The sequence below is a fragment of the Caretta caretta genome, chromosome 2 (assembly GCF_965140235.1).
Source record: "Caretta caretta isolate rCarCar2 chromosome 2, rCarCar1.hap1, whole genome shotgun sequence".
Taxonomy (NCBI): domain Eukaryota; kingdom Metazoa; phylum Chordata; order Testudines; family Cheloniidae; genus Caretta; species Caretta caretta.
In genome coordinates this window covers 14,406,315-14,433,054 of record NC_134207.1, presented here as the reverse complement: position 1 = coordinate 14,433,054, position 26,740 = coordinate 14,406,315, and the positions used below count along the sequence as shown (strand labels likewise).

Sequence of the window (26,740 nt, the reverse complement as noted above, 5' to 3'; positions counted from 1 at the left end):
CATTTTGGGATGTATAAGTAGGGGCATTGCCAGCAGATCGAGGGACGTGATCATTCCCCTCTATCTGGCATTGGTGAGGCCTCATCTAGAGTACTGTGTCCAGTTTTGGGCCCCACATTATAAGAAGGATGTGGAAAAATTGGAAAATGTCCAGCGAAGGGCAATAAAAATGATTAGGGGGCTGGAGCACATGACTTATGAGGAGAGGCTGAGGGACCTGGGATTATTTAGACTGCAGAAGAGAAGAATGAGGGGGGATTTGATAGCTGCTTTCAACTACCTGAAAGGGGGTTCGAAAGAGGATGGATCTAGACTGTTCTCAGTGGTACCATTTGATAGAACAAGGAGTAATGGTCTCGAGTTGCAGTGGGGGAGGTTTAGGTTGGATATTAGGAAAAACGTTTTCACAAGGAGGGTGGTGAAACAGTGGAATGGGTTACCTAGGGAGGTGATGGAATCTCTATCCTTAGAGGTTTTTAAGGTCAGGCTTGACAAAGCCCTGGCTGGGATGATTTAGTTGGGGATTAGGTCCTGCTTTGAGCAGGGGGTTGGACTAGATGGCCTCCTGAGGTCCCTTCCAACCCTGATATTCTATGTTTCTATGAATGCGGTTAGGAAAATTGTGAGGGGGACAAGCTGGGGGCAGGTAAGATACTAAGCTGGTGTACAGAACAGGGACATAGGGAAGGTGTGAGAATGTGGGGTAAACATGGGGGACTAAAGACTGGTAGAATGTGGAGGGAGAATGCTTGTGGGGCAGAAGACGAGAGGGAAGATGGGATAATACAAGAAGATGTATAGAATGTTTTTCTTTCCCTTTTACCCCAGGAGTTAAGAGGGTAAGTAGAATTGCCATCTGAACAGGAGGTTCATCTGTTCATATGATTGCTTTGGTTTCAAAATTTAATCCCACAATCATGCACAAAATGGAGGGGAGTTTCTTAACAACTAAGACTCAAATCAGAAGGCAGAGGAAAAGTAATGCTATTTTTTTGAATCTGACTCATGTTCTCTGAAGTCTTGGGGGTAGTAATACTAATATTTACTGGGCTGCTCTTCCTTTCTCAGCCCTGCTCCTAGAACAGACACTTTCCCGTCTCTTCTCTGGACCCTGAGAACGCCACACTTTTAGGGATTGATCTCTTTGCTGTAGCTATCCCAGGTACTGTGTCTGCCCATCAAACCTTGCTATTTGGTCTTCCTCAACAACTAGAAACTCTGAACAACTTAATTGTATATGTATTAGAATTTTTCTGGTTCGTTTAAAGTAGTTTTTGTTAAGGTTGCCCCAATTCTAAATTCATTTGCTGACTTCACATATTCATAACTATAGAAATGTTATCTTTATAAAACAAGCCATATACAAATAGATCTCATTAAAAGATCTGAGTATTAAGCCAAGTTTAACTAAAATCAGTCTGGTAAAACTTAGGTATACATATGGGGATAACTGTCCCAAAGTGGAACTACCTTAACAGTAAGTTCAAAATTTCTTTTTGGTTGGATCTGAGTCCTTTCTTAATGATGGGTTGCTTTTGGAACTGTTTAGCCCATTATAGATTGGTTCTGGGGTTCTTGAACTAAATAGCTTTGAATCGGGTTTATTCTGTAAATCATATAAGAAATGTAGTCAAGCTAAGTTTGATGACTTTATACAATACAATACAATATCCAATACATACCGTGTTTTATACAATAAAGTACCATGTGAAAAGGTTCATAAGAAATCCAGTTTGTATTATATGTTGTGATATTTGATGCTTATGCTTTCAAACATAATCTCTTTATATTCAATACAAAAAAGAACGTATGAAATGCTCAGAGTTCAGTCTTAATTCTGTACTTCTTTGTTTTTGAGTGCATGGTTTCTCAAACATAATATTAATATTAGTCTCTCTCTTTTTGTATTAATATTATACACGTCTGTATTTATTTTGCAAAACACTTTTGGATGAAATGCACTATATAAATATAAAGTTATCTGATTATCACCACATATTTTGTATTTTTTCACAGATCTTTGAAATGTTGATCACTTGTTAGCATCTATATTGATTTTTTTCAATAAACATAAACTTTGAAATTAAAATATTCCGCTAGCATTATGGCAGTTTGTTGTAAAGGCTTTAGTGAAATGAGTTGTCTATTTTTCTCATGTCCGCTGGGGAGCAGATTTTTTTTCTCTCTCCTCTTAGGTTATCAACAATGATTCATTGGTGAAATTTCTGAAGGCCAACCAGGAAGCCACACAATGTCAAAATCTTCTAATATGTTTACCAACAGAAAAAATGTGGAAAGAGTGACAGGCTTTCTAGGTGATCTTGACCAACTTATTTATCCTATGTTTCCCCATCTGTACACTGATACTAAGCTATCTTCCTACATCATAGGTCTGTTCTGAGGATTATTTAGCGAACCTTTGTAAAGAGCTTTAAATCTCAGTTTGGAGAGACATGTGAGTGCTCAGTATTAAGTATGTCAAGAGAGCTGAATGTTAGTAGGGCATTTCAATATAGCCAACCACAAGTGTTTAAAAAAATATCATAAGTACCCAAAAGATCATGAGATTAAAAAAAATTGCTTTTTTAATTGGCATTTTGGTTTCTGAGCTTTTAGGGTGCACTCAGGTCATACGTTTAATCTTTTCTTTGCAACCATGAAAGCTAGAAGCATTTTCTAATGAAAGCTGTAAAAAGAAAAGGAGTACTTGTGGCACCTTAGAGACGCTTTTTCCTTTTGCGAATACAGACTAACACAGCTGCTACTCTGAAACCTAATGAAAGCTGTGATTCCCACAACCACTTGTCTTCAGTAGCTGGGATTTTAAATTAAATTTCAAATATTGTGAGACTCCTGATACAATCAGGACGGTTGACAACAAGACGGTGCACGAGTGGGGAGGGATGAGTGAGTGGGGATAGCTATAGATCCCCCAATTCTTTTTTTAAAATAATGGGATTTTGGGAAATGTCAGGTGGTGAGACTTTGAGGCATAAGTGATATTGGGCTGGGATTTCTGCATCTGGGAGGGAGGGTTAGCTGGAGACCACCCTCCTAGCTGGGGGTGTGTGTGCATATGGAGGTGACTGGAGGGGGCGGGGGGCGGGATCTGCAGGGTGGAGAAAGATTTTGCCGTGTGTTTGGATGAGGCATTTAAACCCTCCCTCATTTACATGATCCCCTCACACTCATCCAGCCCCTGCCTGGAGCCCTGGGTACGGAGGGCAGGCTGAGGGGCTGTTCCCACCAGCACCGCCTCAGGTGCGCTCAGGGGGAAGGAGCAGAGCCTCTAACGGTTACCCCCGCCCGCTCGCGCTCCCACTGCCGGGCCGCCTGGAGATCCGACCCAAACAAGCCGGCGCTGAAGAGAATCAGCCAATCAGAAGCCGCAGAACGTAGCTGACTGACAGGCGAGCCTACCCAATGTGAGGCATCTTAAGAGAAGGGCAGGACGATCGTTGAGGAGGCTAAACGGCACCGCCCGCTGGGAGGATCGTAGGGGCGCGGCTAAACCGCACGGGGGCGTGGTTTGAAAGGACGTTGGGCGAGGCCTTTGCTTGGCGATGGGCGTGGCCTAGCGGGCGCTATTTAAACCTGCTGCTCCCAGCCTCTACCGCTGAGTCGGCGCGGAGCCGCTGCAGGTGTTGCAGCCTCGGCGGAGGCGGCTTTGGATAACGGTTGTGCGCGCAGGTTCCTCATCCCCGTGGCTGCCCCTTTCCTCCGCAGCAAAGGCGGGCTTCGGCGGGTGGGGGAGGAGGGGGTCCCCGTCTTGTAGGGCGGCCGTGGTGGGTCTGTGGCGCCCGCTGGATGCGCTCCCGGAGCCCGGGGCAGGAGGGGGCCGGAGGGAGGCGTTGCCTCGCCGCTGCCTGAGAGGATTTACGACGTCTCGGACTCCGCCTGGTGCCGCCGCCGCCTGCCCTGTTTGCAGGTCCCCCTGGCGCGCGGGAAGCGGAGATGGACGAGAAGTACCTGCCCGAGCTGATGGCGGAGAAGGACTCGCTGGACCCGTCCTTCACCCATGCGCTGCGGCTGGTGAACCAAGGTGGGCGGCACGGGGGCTGCGGGCGGGCGGGCGGGGGGGACGGGACCCCCGAGGCGTGGGAAGGGGCGGCCCTGAGTTGGGGACGGGGGCTCGCTTGCTCCGTGCGGCGCGGGCTGAGTCCCGGCGGGGCGGGCTCCTGTCGGCGGCTGGCAGCCAGGTGCGGAGCCTGGCATCTCCGGCTCCTTCGGTTGCCTGCCCGGGACGCCGGCCACCGCTCCGCGGCTGCCAGGTGAAAGTTGCTCCCGGGGCCAAGCGCCGCTCGCTCTGGGGGGTTTGGCGGCTGGGTCGCCATCTCCCGGCGAGACGCGATCCCCAGCACGCGTGGACCGGGAGGCGGAGAGAGCGCGGCTGGTGCCTTGGCACATCGCACCCCCGGTGGGGGGCGACGCACCTGCCAGGGACGGGAAATCTCCGTCCAGACGCTGCCCAGGAGGGGCGAAGGGGTGACTTCAGCTCTGGAGCCTGTTGTGATCTCTCGCAGTAGGATGCCTCTGGTCCTAGGGCTGGGGAGGAAGCCGGGTCTTCTCTCTGGGGTGTGCTTGGGACGTGACGCGTTGTCCCGATCTGTTGACACTTGTGGGTTTGATGTTGTCGCTTTCAATTGATCTTAATAGTGATGTACATTTCTGCTAGGAGAAGGAAGCTTGACGAGTTTGTGTAAAGTAAGAAGGAAAAAAAAATGGCCCCGAGAACAATGCACCTTGTGATTCTTCGCTTCGCGTTTGAGCAGACGGATGTCGTGAAGTTCCCTTAAATACCCAAATTGTTTAAAGAGTGGGCTTTAGAAGGAAAATATACACTTTTAGTGAGCAGATAATATAGGATTGTCAAACACTGTAATTTTAGTTCAAATAAACGGTATCACGATATTTTCCTGTTTTACTTCTATTGGATTATTGATGACGATCATTTAAGTTAATTACTGCAGTTTCTAAAAGGTTTATTGTTCTTGATCCACTTCTAATGCTTTTTTTTTGTTTACATTCCTAATTGGGCTTGCTCTTGTGTCTAGTGAACTATGTTTTTTTTTATTGTTACCTACTGTGCAGGCTGCTGTGAGAGAATCTGAATTGTACAGTGTGTGATCAGTGGAGTTAACGAGGACTGGGGTTACAAAATCAGAGAATAAATAAAACAAAGTGTAATCTTAATTACTCAGCAAAATAACATCCTATTAGCAGAATGAGAAGAATTGTTTAAATTTATATGCATAGGACATTTAGTCTTGATTCCAGATTTTTCATGTTGCCACTGCTATGTGAAGTGTTGCTTTGGGATTATTGAGCGTACACGCCTGTCAGGTTATGCTGCAAACAGTCCATAGTTGGGTTATGTATTAATATATAGTAAGAATAGATTCAACTGCATGTGCATCGTTTATCTCAAAATAGCCTTACTTATTCAACAAAAAAAATTGTTCTCTAGGAGCTGTCCAGTATGCCAGCAAAACTAAATAGAACAAATATGAACATAATTTCTTTAAGAAGTGGCCTGCAAACTAAGCTTTCCCACAGGAAGTCATGTACACCTTTGTAAGTAACTTAAGAAATTGAAAGTAGCTCTTAAAATCAGTTTTATGCAAAATTGCCTAAAACAGAATTTTCTGCAATTATAATCTGTGATTGAAAAAATTGATTTCTAAGCGTCAAAGTCAATTAGCAACAGTAAACTGAAAAATAATTTGTTTTAAATGGTCACTAGTATTTTCAGAAATGTCTATTGCCTAAATATTAAAGAAGAAAGTATAGTGTAAATTTGGCTGCTATTCCGGGGAAGTGTCTGAATGGTAAACTGCTTTATGATGGGTAGATTACTTTAAAATATGCTGAGGTAATATGGTACAAAATTCACAAGTAGTAGTATTCCAGGTTTATTACCAAATCAATTCACTTAACTTTTAAAAATGAAAATCGAGTATGCATCTTGATCTCATTGCTGAAATCATCGGAAGGCTATACTGGTATTTGCTTCATTACATTCATTGTTCCATATCTAAGTTACAAATGTTGTTAGATTGGCATAGCTTGTTGATTTGCAGTGTGCTAGGAAATAATTTCTGGCTTTAAATTTAAGGACTAACAAGGTGTTGCTTGATGATTGATGCACATAATCTCAATTGCATAATGCAAATACCATGGTTTTGTAGCTTGATACTCTAAAACAATGCAAAGTTTACGCCAAAAAAAATCCCATGAGCGAAACACTAGACAATCTTATCTGAAGGAATCTTTTTTGTAAAATTTCCAATTAACTTAAGGTAAAATTATTTGAGAAGGGAAATCTTAGTGTAAATCAAGTTTTCTGATACTGTGAATAAGTATCTCTGTTAAATATGTGCTTAAATTTTTTGTAATTACTGATGTAAGTTTAATCAAACTTTAACAGAAAAGGGAATAACTGTCATGATGTTTGAGGACAGTATATAGTTAGAAGTTGATCTTTAACTAATGTACCTAACTGTGGGTCTGAAGTTTGATGACAAAGTAAATTAACCAGAATTAATACCTAGGGCTCGCCCTTTGGTATATTTTTTTTTATTGATAACCAGGGTCACCTCTATTTCTAATCCTGTTTCCTGGTACAGTAGTTTTAGAGTGTGTGTGTGTGTCTCCCCACATGTTTTCAAAGGTGCTCTTTTAGCTCGTACAACTAAAACATGAATGGTGTTCTCAGTACCACATTTGTTAGTAATATATCTTGTACTTAGGTAGATTTTTGTTCGGCTTCAGATTTAATTTCTGCGCCATTAGTCACAGACTTAGATGTTTCACTCATTTTATCTTTTGAAATGTAAGCTCCTAAAATAAAAGCATAGTAACTACGAAGTTACTGCTCCAACTTAAAATCAGGCTTCTGTAACCTTAACTACTTAAAATTACCTGAGTTGATGGCTGGCCTCATAGACAGTTGTGTATAATCTACTGTTTTGAAGTTGCTGCTGACTAAAAGAAATGGAATATGTAGGGTATCTGCTAGTCTTACTGAAATAGGATGTTTTTAATATTACTTTGACTTCAGAAGTTAATAACTTTTTAACCTATTCTTCTTAATTATAGCAGGCTATGATCTTCTTGGTAAAATAGAATATAACACTTTTTAAAAATGTTTTCTTTTTCTACCCGAACTTGTAATTTTGGTGGTTTGTACTAAAGTTGAAAAGCTGAGTTAACTTCCCTTTCTTACAATTGTTCAAGAATCAGAAAATCTAAACATGTCACTATTTTTGCTTATTTGAAAGTAATAGAAGTTTAATTCTTACCCATTCAGTAACACTACCTCCCCCCCCGCCAATGGTGCAATAATCAAAATTGGGATTTGGGTTGCAAAAATAGTTATTTGTAAGGTTTTCAAAATTCAGTTTAATTATTGTTAGTTTATTTTAACTTTTGCCAAATCAACGGAAAAGATTGTCTTATGGATACGCTCCACTGTGTGGAAAGGCAAACATATTTTGATGAATAAAGCCAATTTTCCTAATTCTTTTAGAATCACTTCTTGGGACTTATTGAGCAACATCAGTCACAGTATTGGGAAAAAAAAAACCCGAAGTTCAGAAGGGCTGAAATAAGTGCAATTTTTTCAGTACATACGAGAGCACAATAATAGTCACAAATGACTTGCCATCTTGAAATTGAGTATCGGGAGGGAATTGAGAAGCTGCCCTGTGCCCAGACTTTACATAACTGCCAATTATAGTCTCCACATGGTAATACACAACAGTATACTGAGATTTTTTTCATCTGCCATTAGAAATCATAAAATATACATGCTTGTATGCTTTCTTGGTCTGAAGGTTTGGTTACAGAACTCTGTAAACTACAGGGCATAATAAACATCGGGTCAGAGCACGGAGAGAGGAACTCTTTACCAGACAATTCTGAACTACTACAGAGAAACGAGGTTAAGTAATACTGTGTTTGCTTGGCAAAAAGCATTTGCTGGCATTGAGCATACTGATGGAATTGAAATGAGCACCTACATATTTGTTGCCTACCTACATACTTATTAACTTCATTGCTTGCTATTTTCAATTGCTATAGAGCAGTAATTTTCTCCTATTGTTCCCCCAAAATGTGAGGCCTCCAATGGCTTTAATAGAATTTTCACCAATATAAATTGAGAAAACGTTATTGTTGAAGTGCAGTGTTAAACAAGTATTGGAGCAATCCACTACTGCTTAAATTTGGTAGAACAGTAGGGGTCCTTCTCCAGGAGGTAATGAGAATATATTGTCAGTTCTTCTCTGAATCAGATGTTTGTTTACTTTTCTACTTGAGCAAAACATATTAAACCTGTTTACTGTAATACAATTAGCTTTCTTTCTATAAACGTAGTTAGGTTTTTGACACAAGAGAGCCAGACACATGGGTGAGGTTTTCATATACTTATAAATTGGCAGTTCTGAAGGGATTAATATGCAGCTGTTAAGTACCAGGAATAAAACATTCTGGCTAATTCTAGCCTACATATAGTAGCTCTTATCCTAAAGGAAAGCCTCTGGTGCCTCTCCCATGGAGGTTAGATCACATGGGGGGAAAAATCAAGGTGGTGGGCACCCCCATGGCCATGTAAGAGCATGCAGTTCAGTTCTGCATTTTTTTCCATGTTTTGCAGTGTTTGGGAACTGCTATTTTGGTAGAGAAATAAAATACATTTTTGGCTTTAGAAGCTGAAATTTTCATCTAAGAGGTGAGAGAAGTTTCCTAGAAATTGTGGTGTGTGGTTTTTTGTTTTTTACAATCGCCTTAATCAAAGGCATTAGATATAGCTTTGATCTTTAACCTTATCATGGCAATAGCTTATCATGCAGAGGGAAGTGTTTAAAATTTCTGTAGCATAAGGGACTCGTCAATCATCCTACTAAATCTTTGCAGGTGTAACAACTTTAATATGCAATGGTTACATCTGCTCCTTAACATATACGGAAACAAACTGAATTGAAGACATCAGCAGTAAGTTGCTCCTGGTTAAAATTAAAATCTCTCTATAGTAATGCACTTGAAGGTGTGAAGAATTATAGCAATTATTTTCTGAGGTGAGGGTGAACTTTCATAGGCTTCATAGCTGAATTTATCACCAGGTTTTTGTAATGTTATATCTGCTACTGAAAATACTACTTAAAGATGTGCAACTTGAATCTGTCTTTTGAGATTAGGTTGCCTAACTTGTTTTCTACCTCTGGACATGTCATTGCTGTCAAAAGTTAAACTACTCTTTCTTGGTGTACAATTCAGTGCCCTTTATCAAGCACAGTGTTGTGTCTGCAAGGCTGACTGTCTTTCAGATTATACATTTGCACATCTAAATACTAGAGAGGCTGACATAATACCTATTAAACTGTTCCGTAGTTCAGTAACTAGGGCTTGTCTCAACTAAATTAAGTTGACTCTATCTAATTTGACCTCGAGCCTCTGAATTAATGAAGTCAATTGCGCGGTGCCACACCATACTCATTGTCTCGATGGAGTGCGTCCTCACTAGCAGCACCTATATCAATGCACAAAGCAGTGCATCGTGGGTACCTATCCCAAAGTGCAACTTGCCACACTGTGTTTTAGGAAGTTTGTACAATGCCTCATGGGACCAAAACAGAGGAGAATAGGAACACTGCATCAGCATCCCATGATGCACTGTGCTCCCTCCCTCATATCCATGGCAAAGAATCCAGTGGTTTTAGTCCTTAAAACCACTGTGCGTACACCATAGCCTCAGAAGCGTGGAGCCTGCTCAGTTGTGCTGCAAGCCATTGGAGTGGGGGACAGTTCACAATTGCTGCTGGCAGTCACAGAGCAGCTGCACTCTGAGCACCGTTTCTGGTCCTGTGAAACAAGCATGGACTGGGACTGCATCTTTTGCGGGTATGGCACGAGCAGTGGCTGCAAAAGGCCACCTTCCAGGAACTTTGTGCAGAGCTTTCCCCTGCCCTGCAGTTCAGCAACACAAAAATGAGAGCTGCTCTGACAGTGGAGAAGTGAGTGGCGATCGCCGTATTTGGAAGCTTGCAACACGAGACAGTTACTGGGCAGTGGGGAATCAATTTGGAGTAGGCAAGTCAACTGTGGGAGTTGCTGTGCTCCAAATGTGCAGGGCCCTTAATCGACTTCTGCTGCAAAGGGTAGTGAGTCTTGGAAATTTGCAGGACATAATGGATGGTTTTGCCACCATGGGGCTCCCTAATTGCAGTGAGGTAATAGCATGCATATCCCCCTCTTGACACCAGACCACATTCCCTTTTGGTTTATGTACTCTTTGGCATACTTTTCAGTGGTCTTACAAGCCCTGGTGGATCACGGGGGGCATTTCACTGACATCAGCATAGGATGGTCGGGAAAGGTTCATGACGTGCATCTTTAGGAACTTGGGTCTGTTAAAGCTGCAATCTGGGACTTTCCAGACAACAGAATTAACATTGATGTTGAGATGCTATAGTTATCCTGGGGGACCCAGCCTACCCCTTGTTCCTATGGCTCATGAAGCCATACACTGGCCGCCTGGACAGCAGTAAGGAACAGTTCAATTATAGGCTCATCAGGTGCAGAATGGTGGTTGAATGTGCCTTTGGTGATTTGAAAGGGCACTAGAGAAGTTTACTAACAAGGCTGGACCATAGTAAGGAGACCATCCCCATAGTTATAGCTGTATGCTCCAGAATATCTGGGGGCAGGGGGAAGGTTTTGCCAGGGTGGGCAGTTGAGACTGATCACATGGCAGCCATTTTTGAGCAGCCCGACACCAGGGCAATAAGAAGAGCACAGCAAGGGTCGCTGCATATCCATGAGGCTTTGAAAAGCTGTTAGAGTAATGTGAGCTGCTTGTGTGCATTGTGCTTTTCCCAAACCTCCACCTTGTTTGTATCACTGTACTTGTAAAGCCAACCCCCCACCCAAGCCCCATGCTTCTACTCAAAGAACATTTATTTCTCAAATCCATTTACTTTATTTAACAAACATCAGTAAGGAGGGAGAAGAGAGAAAAGCTAACCTGGGGGTGGGGTGGGGTGGGGTGGGGTGGGGGGGGAAAGGGTTGTAAAGTTGGAAGGGCAGAAACATTTTCAGCTGTGTAACATAACACCACATTCTAGATCATCAAAGGTCTGGGAAGGGGTGTCTTCTGTTCCTTGTACCCTCCCCGCCCAAGTTAAGTGAAAGGGATAATGGGCTTTTTACCCACGCATCATGGAGCACTTGTGGGAGGGTGATTTTACACTAGGTGATGCTGGCTGGCTGTCCACCAGGGTCTGCAGAGGGACTCCACCCTCCTGCTTCTGTTCCTGCAGTTTAACCAGATGCCTCAACATGTCTGCTTGGTCCCTCATAATCCAAAGCATCTTATCCTGTGCTCCACACTCATTGGATGCTTTCCTGTTAACTTCTCAGACAGTGAAATCCTCTATGCTTTCAGCTCTGTGTCAGCAGCCCCAGAGGCGTTCATTATCTCAATGAAAATGTCCTCCCATGTTTGTTCTTCTCCTAATCACCAAAAGTCTGCTTTCAGGTGTTGATGACATGCCGCAGGACACATTTCCAGCTGTTAGGGGAGGGGGGGATAAAGGAGCCATTGTACATGAATAAAATGTTTCCATAGCAAGGCTGTTTTTTCATTTTTTTAAAAAAAACTTATTAGACTAGGTGCAAGCCATAACATAATCAGAATCCATAACTGTTCACTCTACTGTTTTTTGCTGCTCCAGTCATGGGTAGTATTGCCCCCCCCCCCCCAGGTCATGGGTGACTACACTTTTTTAATGAAGTTTTATGGCAGGCTTATGTCAGGAGCCCAGGTAGCTAGTCAAACAGTAGCCCTTTCCCATAGAACCATGGGAAGCTGTTTATGAAGGGGGCAGGGACAAACATTTTCATTTCCAAATCGTGGAATCTCTCAGGGGGGGGCTCAAATCCTCATCAGCCACTTTAAACTATTTGCGATCCATGCCAAGCACAGTAAAGGCACATTAGTGGCCATGTAGTTTGGCAATCTGGAACGTGTGCGTGGGGCGGGATGGGTCTACATGCCTCTTTTCCATGTAAGAGCACTTTTAATGAGGACTTCACCTGTTTTCCCCTAGGTGACCCTATGTGATATTAGTCTCCTGAGGGTAACAGAGGTGGAAAGGAAGGAGATGTTGCAAGTGCTGGGTATAAACCTGGTCGCTGTGTACTACAATGATGCCAGCTGAATTAATTCAGGAGTTGTGTGGGGAAAGTGTCCTACCATGGTGGAAGAAATAAGACTCCCTGCCCAGAAACCTTCTGCAAAGGATGGCAGAGTACCTCCATGAAAGTTTCCTAGAGAGCCTGGGAATCCTCCATGGATATCTCAGTCCACATAAACAATCTTTCTGGGGGGCAACCCTCTGCGTAGCTGGAGCAGCCTCTTGTAAGCAGAGAGCCATAGCACCTCACTTTTTCTTCACAGTAAACATACAATACCATTGAAAGTGTGCACCCCCTAAAGTTTAACTAGACTTTCATTGTAATTGTGTACGTGCCAGCGGTGCCTTCCCTGGCATCATGGTCCGCCACTATGATGTCCTGCAACCCGCAATGCTCTGGGGTTAAAAATATTTCCTGGTTCTCGGGGAGAATGGAGCCTGTCTCCCATTCTCCTCCTCCTCCACCATATCATTCTCCTTGTTATCCCTAGACTCTCACACCTGTGAGGTGTCCACGTTGCTTGTGTGTGTGTGTGTGTGTGGGGGGGGTGCTTGTAGGGTCACCCCACAAGAATCACATGCAGCTCATTGTAGAACCAGCATGTGTGGGGTTCAGCACCAGAACTGTTCATCTAGTACGCCTGGCGAAGTTTTTATTTTCATACAGTAATGCTGTGTGTCCCGCATGTAGCTCTTCTCCCCCATTCCATGAGTGATCTTTACATAGATATCAATGTTTCTTCTGCTGGATCAGAGCTTTGCTTGCACAGACTCTTCTTCACACATAGTGATGAGATCCACCACCTCCTGTACAGACCAGGCTGGGGCACGTTTTAGGTGTGTAGTCTCCACGATCAGCTGTGCTCAAGCTGGTATGCTCCCAATACTAATCAAACAGGAAATGGGTAATCAAAAGTTCCGGTGCTTTAGCAGGGGAGGGGCTGTTTCCTGTGTACCTGGCTGCAGTGCAGCAGAGTTGAGAATGATCTCCAGAGCGGTCGCAGATGAGCATTGGAGATACCACCTGGAGGCCAATTAAGTCTAATTAGACAACACTGTGTCTGCGCTGCCTCACAGTCGGCCCATGAAAATCAAACTAAGCACTACGCCCCTTGCAGAGGTGGATTACAGAAGTCCACGTCAGAGGCAACTTAGGTTGACTTAAAGGACCTGATAGTGTAAATACATACATTAATAGTTTGACTTTAAGCAGCTTCCTTCAGCCTAACTCTGTAGTGTAAACCAGGCTGTGAACACACAGAATGCTGAAAAAGGTTGGAAAGGGAAGGATTTCTGTTAAAATAATGGAGAGAAATGAGGATAGGAACTGCCTTTCTCTAGTTATGTATGTTATTAGCCCTTGTGAATGCCTGTTGAAATATGTTAAAATCAAATTTAAAGAAATTAATAGAAATAAAACCTGTTAACATTTTCATTTGTAGTTCTTCATTACAGAAGGCATATGGGAACCTTACACCTGCCCCTCACCCTCAGAAGAAACAATCTCAACCCATACCACCCACTAAGGCCCATGTACTGTATTTAGGTTAAATGCTTGGAATAGAAGAAACATATAAATGCAAAAGCATTAGAGATGCAAACATCAACTAAAAGGAAATACGGATTCCAGGTTATTACAGAAAGATGTAATATATTTTACTTGTATGTATGTTGAAGGGAAGAGGTTCACAGATGCAAGTTCGTGACACAAGACCCTGTCTCTCATCCTACACAGAGTAGTTGAATTAGTTTGCAGTTCCACTCTTGATGATTTCCACTGACATGGCCAGATATAAGGCAGCAATAGACCTTTCCTCGGGGGAGAGGCTGTTTTTTGTATATTAACTATATTTTGATCCATTTTATTGAATGGGCAGCTAGTACTGATCACAGAACAGGCCTGCTGGTTTTTATGTACAAATTACTTGGAGTAACAATGAAATAAAACAATTAAAGATCTTGAGAACTAAACTTTGTCCCCAAAATACTTCAGGGATAAAGTAAGCTACTGACTTTTATTCAGTTAATTTCCTCCACAAATAGTAAGTAGTACTGATTAATTTTATTATGCTGTTAAAGAATTGGGTGTTTGAAGCTGTAATTAATCAGTTTTATTTTGTAAACAGTGACTCTGCATTTCTCAAAGCATCTGCATCTTCAGTCAGGTTTCCTCAACAAAAGTCTGCAGCATACTGTATTTTACTAAGAATTTGTAATTTTTATACATTGTGACAGGGTTGGGCCAGATGGGTACAGGAGAGTAATAGAAGGCAAATATATTAGCCCCAGGTTAAGTAGGTCCCTTTTCCCTGGGTAAGGTATCCCTGGGTAAGGTAACAAGGAAGGTTTCAGAACAACCAGGAACCTTCTGTAGACAGTTAAGACAGACAGGCTGATTAGAACACCTGCAGCCAATCAAGAAGCTGCTAGAATCAATTAAGGCAGGCTAATCAGGGCACCTGGGTTTAAGAAGGAGCTCACTTTGGTTTGTGGTGCACCTGGGAGGAGCTGGGAGCAAGAGGCACTAGGAGCTGAGAGTTAGAACGCATGCTGTTAGAGGACTGAGGAGTACAAGCATTATCAGACACCAAGAGGTACGTCCTACGGTGAGGATAAAGAAGGTGTTGGGAGGAGGCCATGGGGAAGTAGCCCAGGGAGTTGTAGCTGTCGCACAGCTTTTCCAGAAGGCACTCTAGATAGCTGCATTCCACAGGGCCGTGGGCTGGAATGCAGAGTACAGGACGGGCCCAGGTTCCCCCCCAAACCTCCCAACTCCTGGTCAGACACAGGAGGAGTTGACCTGGACTGTAAGTTCACGAAAACAGCCAAACTGAGTGCTGCCGTGAAGCTCCAAGGCAAGCAAATCCGCCAATAAGCACAAGATCCACCAAGGTAGGAGGAACTTTGTCACAACATGGGATATGCCATAATTTTTCAATGTTCAGGGACTCTCTTAAAGGTGTGTTTCTGGTTAGAAGACTGTGAAGTGACATTCATATTTTATTTGATGTAAATATCTTTGGTAGTGAATTGTTTGTGTGAGGACTGGGAGTGTGACAGGTTTGGGGGATGATGATCTCTCCTTAAGCCTTCATTCTGTGGCCACTATTTTATTACTGCACAACCTCTAATCTTTCATCTGCTATCACAGTGTCTCTCTTTTGACTGAGAAGGAGGGACAGCACAGATTTGTACAAGTGTTTCTTCTGAGTGGCTATCAAATTGCTTTGTAAGAGAAGTAGACATTTTGTAACTAAAAATGTAGATAAAGAAAATTCCTCAGAGATGAGGACAGTAAGTTAATAAGATGTACTAAACCATTTGCGGGCTGTATGCTTAGTCTACTCAGTTGAAAATAATTGATCCATAATGAGAAGAGGCTTGCTTAAGCCTATGAGTCACTCTGAGTAAATTGTCCTCCCCAGAAGTGACTTAGAAAGTAATGTCTGCTTGGGAGTAGGCAATGATTTTCTTGATGGAATAATGATCATGGCAAAAGAATGAAAGATCCACATGTAACCGTGCTTCGGGGGGTCACAACTGAGAATTGTATTCAAATTCAAATGTACACAAATTCAGGACAAACTGCTGAGAAATAAGGCAGATACACCACCCCAAACTGGTGGTTATTCCTCCATAAGATATACCAAATCAGCAACAAAAAAACTTCTGTCTCACCACACTGACTAACAAGAAGTTATAAAAGCAGTTTCCTTAGGTATTCCAGTCCTTGTATTGCCCCAAAACACTGGATTTAAAGATGAGTGGTTCTTTACAACCAGCCTCATTAAATATAAGGTTCTCTTGATCCCAAAGGACCAGCCACACACCCAGGTCAATATATATCTCAGATCTTACCCAAACATCAAACTCTTGCCAATCCTTTAGTGTCTAAAATCAAAAGGTTTATTCATAAACAGTGTTTAAAATTGGTTAAAGGAATCAAATACATACGAAGTTCTTGGTTCAGACTTGTAGCAGTGATGGAATAAACTGCTGGTTTAAGTCTCTGGTTGCTTCCAAATCACTGGAAGGACATCAGTCCCTTGGTTAGAGTGCTCCCATTAGTATAAGTCCATAGTCCAGAGGTTTGAGCAGGAAAGAGGCAAAACAAAGGTGTTTCCAGGACCTTTTATAGCTTCTGCCATGGTGAGGGAAACCCATTGTTTCAAACAAAGCCCTCAGCACAGCTAGTGGAAAATTACAGGTAAAAAGATGGGAGTTTGGAGTCACATGGGCAAGTCACCTGTCTGCCTGATTTTGCTTAGTCATGGTAGGAAGCCATTACCTAGACTTCAGATGGAACAGCCACAGGAAGGTCCATTCAGTTTAGATGGGCATCTCCAATGGCTCATTGTGAGTTAAGTGCCCTTTTGATGGGCCACTCAATGTGACTAGTCTCTCCAAGATGTGCTGGCTAACTACCTTGTGGGCGTTACCCCAGGAGCAAACATTTGAAATCCAGGTATATATCCAGTACTCATCATTTTTGTATTTTAAGTTATACATGCATACAAATAGCATAATTGTATTCAGCAAATCATAACCTTTCCATAGACCTCTTACATGCCACATTTTGTAAAAGATTTGTTGCAAATATATAACAGTGGTTGTAACAATGATCTATATGGTCCTATTTTAACCAGATAATGTCAGACCATGAAAAGGTTCATGCAAAGGTAGATTAGTTAGCAGATTTTATGGAAAATAGAAGTAGCTATATGACTGGACATGATTTTCTAGAAGCTTCACAAAAAAACAAATAACTAAGTTGCTTTGCAAAAAGAAAAGGAGTACTTGTGGCACCTTAGAGACTAACCAATTTATTTGAGCATAAGCTTTCGTGAGCTACAGCTCACTTCATCGGATGCATGTTGTAGAAAGTGTAGAAGATCTTATTATATACACACAAAAAGCATGAAAAAATGCCTCCTCCCACCCCACTCTCCTGCTGGTAATAGCTTATCTAAAGTGCTCACGAAAGCTTATGCTCAAATAAATTGGTTAGTCTCTAAGGTGCCACAAGTACTCCTTTTCTTTTTGCGAATACAGACTAACACGGCTGTTACTCTGAAACCTGTCATTAAGTTGCTTTGGTTCTTTCTTTTCCCCTCTCTTTATTACTGCAGTAGTAGGCAATGGGACTGCAGATGCATTAGAAATCAGTTAGTGTTTGAATATTACTCCTCACCCACTAATAGGACTTATACCTGCAATAAATAAGACTTCACTGGTTAAAACTTTCAGTAATGGGATTGGTTTGGGTAGTTTAGCATTTCTTGAAAAGACTGGTTTTGTGATCCCTCCCCCAATAAAACTAGGTTTTGAATAACTATATGAAACTTCTGAGAACCTTAAATGTCAAATTTGTGGACTCTGTAATTGTTCCTCTGACTTCTGATGCCAACATGAGTCAAATACTTTATGTAGCAAGTAGTTAACAAGGATGCTGTAAAATAACAGCTTAAGCTAATCACACTGCTTCACCCTGGGCTCCTCTGCTCTGAAGCATGACTCCAGCCTGCAGCCACTCACTGATGATCTCATCTAGTCTAAACTGACTTCTGATTCAGTTGCACACTTACTTTGACAGTCAATGAGAGTGATGAAATATAAAGGTTTCAAATTTAAATTGATATGGTTTGTCACTTCTAATCCTCATTAACATCAGCCACGCAAATTAAAACTGTAACCTTCTGAGTACCTTACTGGAGAAGTCAGTAAGAAGGTCAGAGTACTGATCGTCTACTCTTATGTTCTGGTCTTGTTTGACTTGCATGTACTCCTAAATTCTACATAGGCAACCTTTTCTATGCCCTCTCTGGAATTCCACCCCCCCTACTGTGGGGGTGGGAGGAGTTAAAATTATTCTTCAAGTCAAGATATTAAACTCCTTTGTCCCTTTTTTATGGAAGAGTGAAGTATCAGGGTTGGGGTCCTTTTGTAAAGCATCTGACTTTATATTGCATGGCATTCTGTTTTTTTTTTTTAATCACTATGTGATATTACAGCACATGGTAAATGGATTAAGAATCTGCTATATGAGACCTCTCAAGGTAGTTATCTGAGGAATCATTGAAGGGTGGTGTTTCTAGTGGGGTACATAAAGTAGAAGTAAATCTAAAATCACTCTTTAAAAAAATTTGTGGATGACACACAGACTGGAGTGGTAAATTAATGAGGAGAGGGCAGTTGTATGAGCAATTATTCTCAAACTTGTTTGATTGTGTTCCCCTTCTTTGTATCTGTCATAGTTTACACCCCCCCACACAAGTACATATACCGATTTTTAAAAAAGAACGCATATAAAACATACATACACTACATATTAAACAGTAAGGCATTGATTCAAACAGAGCAAATTATCCACTGTAATAAACACAAAAGCAAAACCGCAATTGTGGTCAATGTTTGCAATTAAATATGCACACTGCATTGTAGCAAATGGATTAACATACAGATGGTAACAACTTTGTATAAGGCTATGCAAGTTTAACAGAAATCCGTCAAAATACACAGTGCCATCTGAAGACCAGCTATATCTGGAGGTATCCAATTTTGCTAGTTTTTCATTGATGTGGGTAAAATGTAGGCAGTAAGTTTTCTCTTCCCTGAATGTTCTCATGTCGCTCCCCAGAATACATTCTGTGCCCCTTCAGGGGGACTCACCCCAATTTAAGAACCTCTGGTATAGAGTGATTTGGATTGCTTGGTAAGCTGTGTCCATTCAAACAAAATGTATTTTAATACAGCCAAGTGCAAAATTATACATCTAGGAACAGGGAAGGTAGCCCAAACCTACAGACTGCAGGATTACATCCTGGAAAGCAGTGATTCTTGGGGGCGGTGGGCAATCAACTAAATAGTGTGATGTGACAATAAGGGCTATTGTGATCCTTGGATGAATAAACAAAGAGATTAGGAGTAGGGAGGTGATTCTCTGTATATGGCAGTGGTTGAAAAAATACTGGAATACTGTGAAGGTTTTGGTTTCCGCCTTTTAAGAAGAATGTTGAAAAATGAGAGAGTGCAGAGGAGCCACAAAATTTGTGGTTTGAAGAAAATGCCTTGCGGTGAGATTTTGATAAATTAAAGAGATTGAACTCTAAGAATATTGAGAGATGACTGTTTCAAGGGTGTAAGTACCTTCACAAAGTAGAAAGTATTGGGTGCTAAAGAGTCATTTAATCTGTCAGAGAAAGATAACCGGAATCAGTGTCCCGGAAGATGAAGCCAAACAAATTCAAATTAGAAATAAGGCACAGATTTGTAATAGGGAAGGTGATCACCCATTGGCCAAACTACTAAGGGAAGTGGTGGATTCTCTGTCCACTTCTATCTAGACTGTGCTTTTCTAGAATTTATGCTTTAGTCAACTAGGTTATCGGGCTCAATACAAGGGTAACTGGGTGAAGTGTGATGGTCTTTGATGTATTGGAGTTCAGACTATATGATCTCTGAGAAAAGGAGCAGGCCATGAAGACTGGGGTAGGAAGAGAACAGATATCCATGTACTGTAACTTGTAAGAGACTAAAACATAATTTTCTTTCAGCAGTGGGGGGTCTCCCTGTCTTACGTAATGCATTGTTTGTTCGTTGCATAGATTTCCCCTTTCAGATCCGTCCCTTTATATAGAACTTTTCATGTATGCTCTTCTCCTTGTTTCTCTCTTTCCATTGCTTGTCTTTTTTGTGTTTTTCAACTGCCTTCTTTCATCACATTTTTTTTTGTCAAGTATAAAATTAATAGGAAACTGGGAAGTTAAGTGAGTTTTGCTTCACCTATTATTCTCTACTTCCAGTTGATGCTATATCGCTGGCTGCTTTCCATCTCTTGCATTTGATATCTTTATCAGATTTTCAGCTTCAGCTAGCAGCTCACCAAGAGCGAACCTACAAGGCAGCAAACAAATGCTAGTCTAACATTAGTGGTTGGTAAATCTTTTACGCTTTCTTGGTGAGCATATAGGAAGTTTTTTATACAACTCTTGGGAGGATTTTTCCTTCCTTGGTTTTCTTTTTATAGAGAAATTCCATCTATGAAACCTTTGGCTAAAAACTTTTCAATAAACTCTTGCTTGCGCGCGTGTGTGTGTGTGCATTCATATGAAGCTTTGTATCAATTTTCTTTAGGGTTGTCTTTTTTTTTCTTTTCTCCACAATGGAAGTATTGGTATGATGGAGTGACAATGATGAGTTGCGGCTGCCCCTGAATCCTTTAAGATTCTATATACCCCTCAATTTCAGTGAGAACTTCTCTCATTTTAACTTATTTGAATCATACAGCAAGAGGAACTGTGAATAGGAAAAATACCTCTTAGAAAAAACGTGGGATACGTGCATGAGCTACACCCCCCCCTTTTTGTTTGGATGACTGCTGCTACAATTAGTCCAGTACTAATGGGCTTTCTGCATTCATTCTGTGCTTTGGGATGCATCTCTTACCAGCATTTCTATTGAGTGGGAGAGGTAACAATAGTCTTGGGTGATTTGGAGAAAGTTTTTAAAGCAGATACTTTAGATCAGAGGTCTCATCCTGTGGTCCGCAAACTCCATTTAGGCACTCCGCAGATAGTTCCCTCTAAGGTGCACACCTGGGCAGCTGCACATGAGAATGAAGGACCACCTACCTTATTAGTGGAGGCACGCAGGCTTGGACCCTGGAGAAGATGCACATGTAAGATGAGGTGGTGGCCTGGGGTTTGGAGCGGGGGAGAGGGAGTTGGTGGGAGGGGGTCAGTGAGGTCCGAATAGGGGACATGCAGGGCTGCAGCAGCCAGAGAAAAAGGAGACTTTTCCCAGCTCCAGGGCTGCAGCTGCTGGGGAGAGACTGTCCTCCTTCTCAGCCCCAGCTTTGTGGCTGCTGTGGCAGGGGAGAGGCCCCAGCTTTGTGGCTGCTGTGGCAGGGGAGAGAGGGCACATCCATCACATTAGAAAAGTAAGACTACTGATCTTAAATTATGAGTTGTGCTTTTATTTGTAGAACAAAAAAGCTAATAAGGTGTATTTTTTATTTAGCACTTTTATCCAAAGTGCTTTACAATAGTTAGCTAACGGTACGGACATTTGGAAAGATCATTAAGACCCTCGGCAATTTTCAAGTGGTCCACAAAACAAAAGTTTGAGAACTGGTCCTTTAGATGTTCACAGCCAATTTCTCTCCTTCTGCTTCTTCCAGATAATACTGAACACAGTTGCAAGATCAAGAAATGTGTCAGAGGTGAAGGAAATATCTTAATTGTAGGAACTTCAGACTGCTTCTATAACTTTCCTTTTGCCTAAATTGTGCTAGGAGGACAAACATTGATTAGTGATTCCTTTCCTCATTGCATCCGATGAAGTGAGTTGTAGCTCACGAAAGCTTATGCTCAAATTTGTTAGTCTCTAAGGTGCCACAAGTACTCCCTTTTTCTCTCCTTATTTGTATCTTGACTGCTGTTCCTAGGGGTCAACTAGAGGGTCTTATGGTAAGGGGAAGTGAAGCAACCACAAATATGCAGGAGGATGATTGATATCTAGCAGCAATATGCCATTTTAAACTCAGTGTTCAGCTGATAACGAGACACAGGATTTGAAGACTGGCTGGCATTTTCCTTTACCTCCGTTTTCGCTTGTTCGCTCGCTCTCTCCTCTGCATTGGTGATGGTAAGTGTCTCCTAGCAGGACTGAAAGTTTTCATAAATGTCCGTACTCCTGCAGCACTTAGTGTCTGCTGTTAACCACAAAACCTCTGTGTAGCTGAGGGGATCACTCAACCTGGCTATGTCAAGGGGAGAGCAGTATGTAATGTCCGCAATGAGATCTTCTTTATGGCAACTTGGTCTCAAGTCAAGTATATACTAATTGCTTTCACAGTTATTTTAGACTTTTCCAGCATGCTTTTGGATGAAGAGTCCTCCAGTCTGCTCTTGGTCTTCTGCAAGAATAGTTCTTGAAAGCACCTGTTAAGTGTTTTCAGTTCCTCTCAGGATCTAGATTTTGGAGGTTGGCTGTTGTTTGCTACTTTCTCTTGGGTTAAATTTTGTTCCTTCCTGGACAACCTTTTTTGAGGTCATTTTTGGATATTGCCTGTTTCTTCAGTAGAGGAAGTTTGGTAGGGCTGGTATGTAGCTCGAGTACCAGAAGCATGCCAGCCGGGGGAGCTGGCATTAAGCCTGACAAGAGAATCAGAAGGATATTGTCTACCTCCTGATGTGTGTAACAAAGGCAGAAACCCCATCAGTACTGGACAAGAGACTTAGTAGATAGTTAGCAAAGAAAAAACTATAGGGAATTAATTTTGCTTTTAATGAGGAAATCTGGGAGCTATTGCTGTGGAAACTGAAGACAATTGTTCAGTATATTTAGAGCATTTCTTCATGCTTAACATGTAATAGTTTAGTGACTTATAGGGTGAGATGTATTAAGAGAGATGATGCCCTTGGAGTACTTTTTTGCATTCCTTCCTTTTGGCCCCCCTCCTCGACATGTCCATTGGAGGAACATTTTTTGATCAACTTTTGAATTTGGGGTCTTAATTTTAAATTAAAACATGTGGGAGAAGCTTTTCAGGTATAGGTGGTGTGACAGGGTCAGGCCAGATGGCTATAGGAGAGTAACAGAAGGCAGATCTATTAGCCCCAGGTTCAGTAGGTCCCTTTTCCCTGGATAAGGTAACAAGGAAGTTTCCAGACAATCCGGAACCTTCTGGAGACCATTAAGACAGGTTGATTAGAACACCTGCAGCCAATCAAGAAGCTGTTAGAATCAATTAAGGCAGGCTAGTCAGGGTACCTGGGTTTTAAAAAGGACCTCACTTCAGTTTGTGGTGTGCGTGTGAGGAGCTGGGAGCAAGAGGCACTAGGAGCTGAGAGTGAGAACGTGGACTGTTGGAGGACTGAGGTATACAAGCATTCTCAGACACCAGGAGGAAGGTCCTATGGTGAGGATAAAGAAGGTGTTGGGAGGAGGCCATGGGGAAGTAGCCCAGGGAGTTGTAGCTGTCGCATAGCTGTTCCAGGAGGCACTCTAGATAGCTGCATTCCACAGGGCCCTGGGCTGGAACCCGGAGTAGAGGGCGGGCCCGGGTTCCCCCCAAATTCTCCCAACTCCTGGTCAGACACAGGAGGAGTCTACCTGGACTGTGGGTTCAGAAAAACGGCCAAGCTGAGTGCTGCCGTGAAGCTCCAAGGCGAGCAAATCCACCAATAAGCGCAAGACCCACCAAGGTAGAGCAGGAACTTTGTCACAGTGGCTACACTCCGTATGAATATGAAAGATGCTAAAGTTAAAATTGTGCAGACTTCATCTATAACTGGACAATTTAACTTTTTTGCCACACAACCACTACTAAATTTCAGTCTGCCTTCTCTACCACCTTACTTCACTTAGGCTAGCTAGGTATCTATCTCAGTTGCTCTCATTAGAGTTGGTATCCTTGGTGGGAAGCTCAGTCTTAAGGATAGAGTGAGCATCACAACTGAGACTAGACCACCTTATCTCTAGAGATGGGGTTTCCAGATATAGTTGGGGCATGTTGGTTGAAGTTAATATTGCTTCTGTGTATGCTTTAGCCTTTCTGTGGATCTAGGATTTCATTTTCTAAGGCTATCAATCCCATTTGATATTAACTGAATGAACTTTTAAAAGAGAAACACTGCATCAAACTGTACATAGTGGTGGGGTGTTTTTTGTGTTTTTTATGTTTGTTTTTCTTTTAGATTCTAAGTGTGTGACAGATGTGGCAATTTCCTGTAGTATCCTTAAGAGACCTTATTGAATTGAGTTTTTTTTCCTCTTTGGGGCCATTGTATTAAATAAGTAGCCTATTTATTATTGTAGTCCAGGATTGTGCATATCCCTTGATGTGAGGCCTGGAGAGTCAAAGGACTATACTGAACAATTTGCCAGACAAGAATGGACTGTTGGTACAAAAAGTGTTAAGTGCTTTTCCTGAGGAATATCTAAGGGGACGTGAATGCAAATTTCCTATCTGTGGTTATGCAAAAGCCCAGCTTTTTGAAGCTATGCTTTCAGGGGTGGCCTTTGTCTGTTGAACAACTGTTATGATGCTGAGATCAAAGGCCCAAGCTCTATAAAGGAATGAATGAACTATTCATGGTTGTTTTTAGGTTCTGAATCTGAGACAGTTGTGACCTTGTAACCATGGAGAAAACCCAGTTATGGGTTTTGAAGGACTAACACTTAACGTAGCCTGAGGTTGAAGTTGGGATCATAGAATTGTAGAAAAATATTTGTCCCATCTATTTAGTAAATCATCAGATTCATAATAGAATTGTAGGACTGGAAGGAATCTCGATAGGTCATCTAGTCCAGTCCCCTGCACTCGTGGCAGGACTAAGTATTAGCTAGACCATCCCTGACAGATGTTTGTCTAAACTGCTCTTAAAAATCTCCAGTGATGGAGATTCCACAACCTCCTTAGGCAATTTATTCCAGTAATTATCTACACTGATAGTTAAGACGTTTTTCCTAGTATCCAACCTAAATTGCCCTTACTGCAATTTAAGACCATTGCTTCTTGTTCTCCTTAACCACTGAGAAGACAATTTTTTTCTCCTTCCTCCTTGTAATAGCTTTTTACGTTCTTGAAAATGATCATGTGCCCTCTCAATCTTCTCTTCTCCAGACTAAACAAACCCAATTTTTTTCAGTCTTCCCTCAAAGTAATTTTTTCTAGACCTTTTAGTTGTTGTTGCTCTTCTCTAGACTTCTCCAGTTTGTCCATCATTACTGAAATGTGGCACCCAGAACTGGACACAATACTGCAGTTGAGGCCTAATCTGCGTGGAGTAGAGCAGAAGAATTACTTCTCATGTCTTGCTTACAACACTCCTGCTAATACATCCCAGAATAAAGTTCATTTTTTTTTTTTGCAGTAGTGTTGCTCTTGACTCCTATTTAGCTTGTGATCCACTATGACCCCAGATCCCTTCTCCAGTACTCCTTCCTTGGCAGTCATTTTCCATTTTGTATGAGTGCAACAGATAGTTCCACCCTAAATGGAGTACTTTGTGTTTCTCTATTGAATTTCATCCTATTTACTTCAGACCCTTTCTCCAGTTTGTCCAGATCAGTTTGAATTTTAACCCTATCCTCCAAAGCACTTGCAACCCCTCTTAGCTTGATATCATCTGCAAACTTTATAAGTGTAGCCTTTGTGCCATTCTCTAAATCATTGATGAAGATATTAAACAGAATAGGAAGCAGAACTAATCCCTGTGGGATTCCACTTGATATGTCCTTCTAACTTGACTCTGAACCACTGATAACTACTCTCTGGGAATTGTTTTCCAGCCAGTTATGCATTCATCTTAAAGTAGCTCCATCTAGGTTCTATTTCCCTAATTTTGTTTATGAGAGAGTCATGTGAAGAAGTGTTTAAAAACCTTACTTGAAGTCAAGATATACCACATCTACCACTCTTTCTCTCTCTTGTTTCCTCCCCCCCCCCCCCCCCCCCGGCTTGTTACCCTGTGAAAGAAAGCTATTAGGTTGGTTTGTCGTGATTTGTTCTATGCTGACTGTTTATCCTCTTCTAGGTGGTTACAATTTGCTTTCATATTTGCTCTATTTTTCTGGGTACTGAAGTTAAGCTGACAGGTCTATAATTCCCCAGGTTGTCCTTTTTTCCCCCATTTTTATAGATTGGCAAAATATTTGCCTTTTTCCAGTCCTCTGGAATTTCTCCTGTTTTCCGCGACTCTTCAGAGGTAATCGCTAATGGCTTAGATATGTCCTCAGTCAGCTCCTTGAGTATTCTAGGATGTATTTCATCAGGCCCTGGTTATTTTAAGACATCTAGCTTCTCTATGTTAAAAAGGATGACCTTTGTAAACTTTTTTAGCATGTATTGTAGCTTCTTTTATTTATTGTTTTTTAATGTTTTCTTTTTCACCTTAAAAATAAAAGAGCTTGCTTATAAAGAACTGTATGGTAACTTATAACTACAGGCATTTGCTGTTGATAGCCTCTGGAGAGAAAACAAAGTGTAGATGCTTGCATGTTGAGGCAGTCTAGCTTTCTGAGAATGTCACAGTGTAGGCAGGGGGCCTGGAAAACTGCTAGTCAGGAGTGGGAGGGGGGGAAGAGGTCTCTGCCCAAGAGGTGACAGATGGAGAGGGGCACCTAGAGTGGGTGCTGTTAAGGGACCATGGAGAGGTAATACAGAGGAAGAGGGGGTAGGGGAAGAAGAGATGGCACCTTAAGTTGCATTTAAAAAAAAAATATCAGTAGCATTTGAATCTGCAAGGGAAATGCTTATATTGATGGTGGCACAGATCTTTTTGTTAAGTCTGCTCCTCTAGTGTCCTTTATTTGGAGGGTACACGTTCAGTGTTGCTCTCAAGGCAGATTCCTTACACTTGTTGGCTGTCATTGTGTGACATAGAAAACATAGATATGGTCCCTTTCCTATTCAAGTTCTGTGTTGTGGTTTTTCCAAAACACGGCTGCCCACATTGGTTTGTAACTTATGTCAGGTTGTGGCATAATAAAACAAATGTTAAAGAGGGGGTTATTTTCTCTACTTTGTTTTATTGGTGGCT

At 42.0% G+C, this 26,740-nt stretch overlaps 1 protein-coding gene across 2 annotated transcripts in view; it reads left to right on the top strand.

Annotated features, from left to right (window-relative positions):
- The first annotated feature begins 3,614 nt into the window (after window positions 1-3,614).
- Window positions 3,615-26,740, top strand: part of KHDRBS3 (KH RNA binding domain containing, signal transduction associated 3) — a 205,368-nt gene continuing 182,242 nt past the window's right edge. For both annotated transcript variants that reach the window (XR_007355434.2, XM_048841719.2), the window contains exon 1: window positions 3,615-4,042. Coding sequence is in view for 1 of the 2 variants with exons in the window: in XM_048841719.2 (XP_048697676.1) it covers window positions 3,955-4,042 (88 nt within the window). In the remaining variant the exon portion in view is untranslated. The remainder of the gene's footprint in view (window positions 4,043-26,740) is intronic.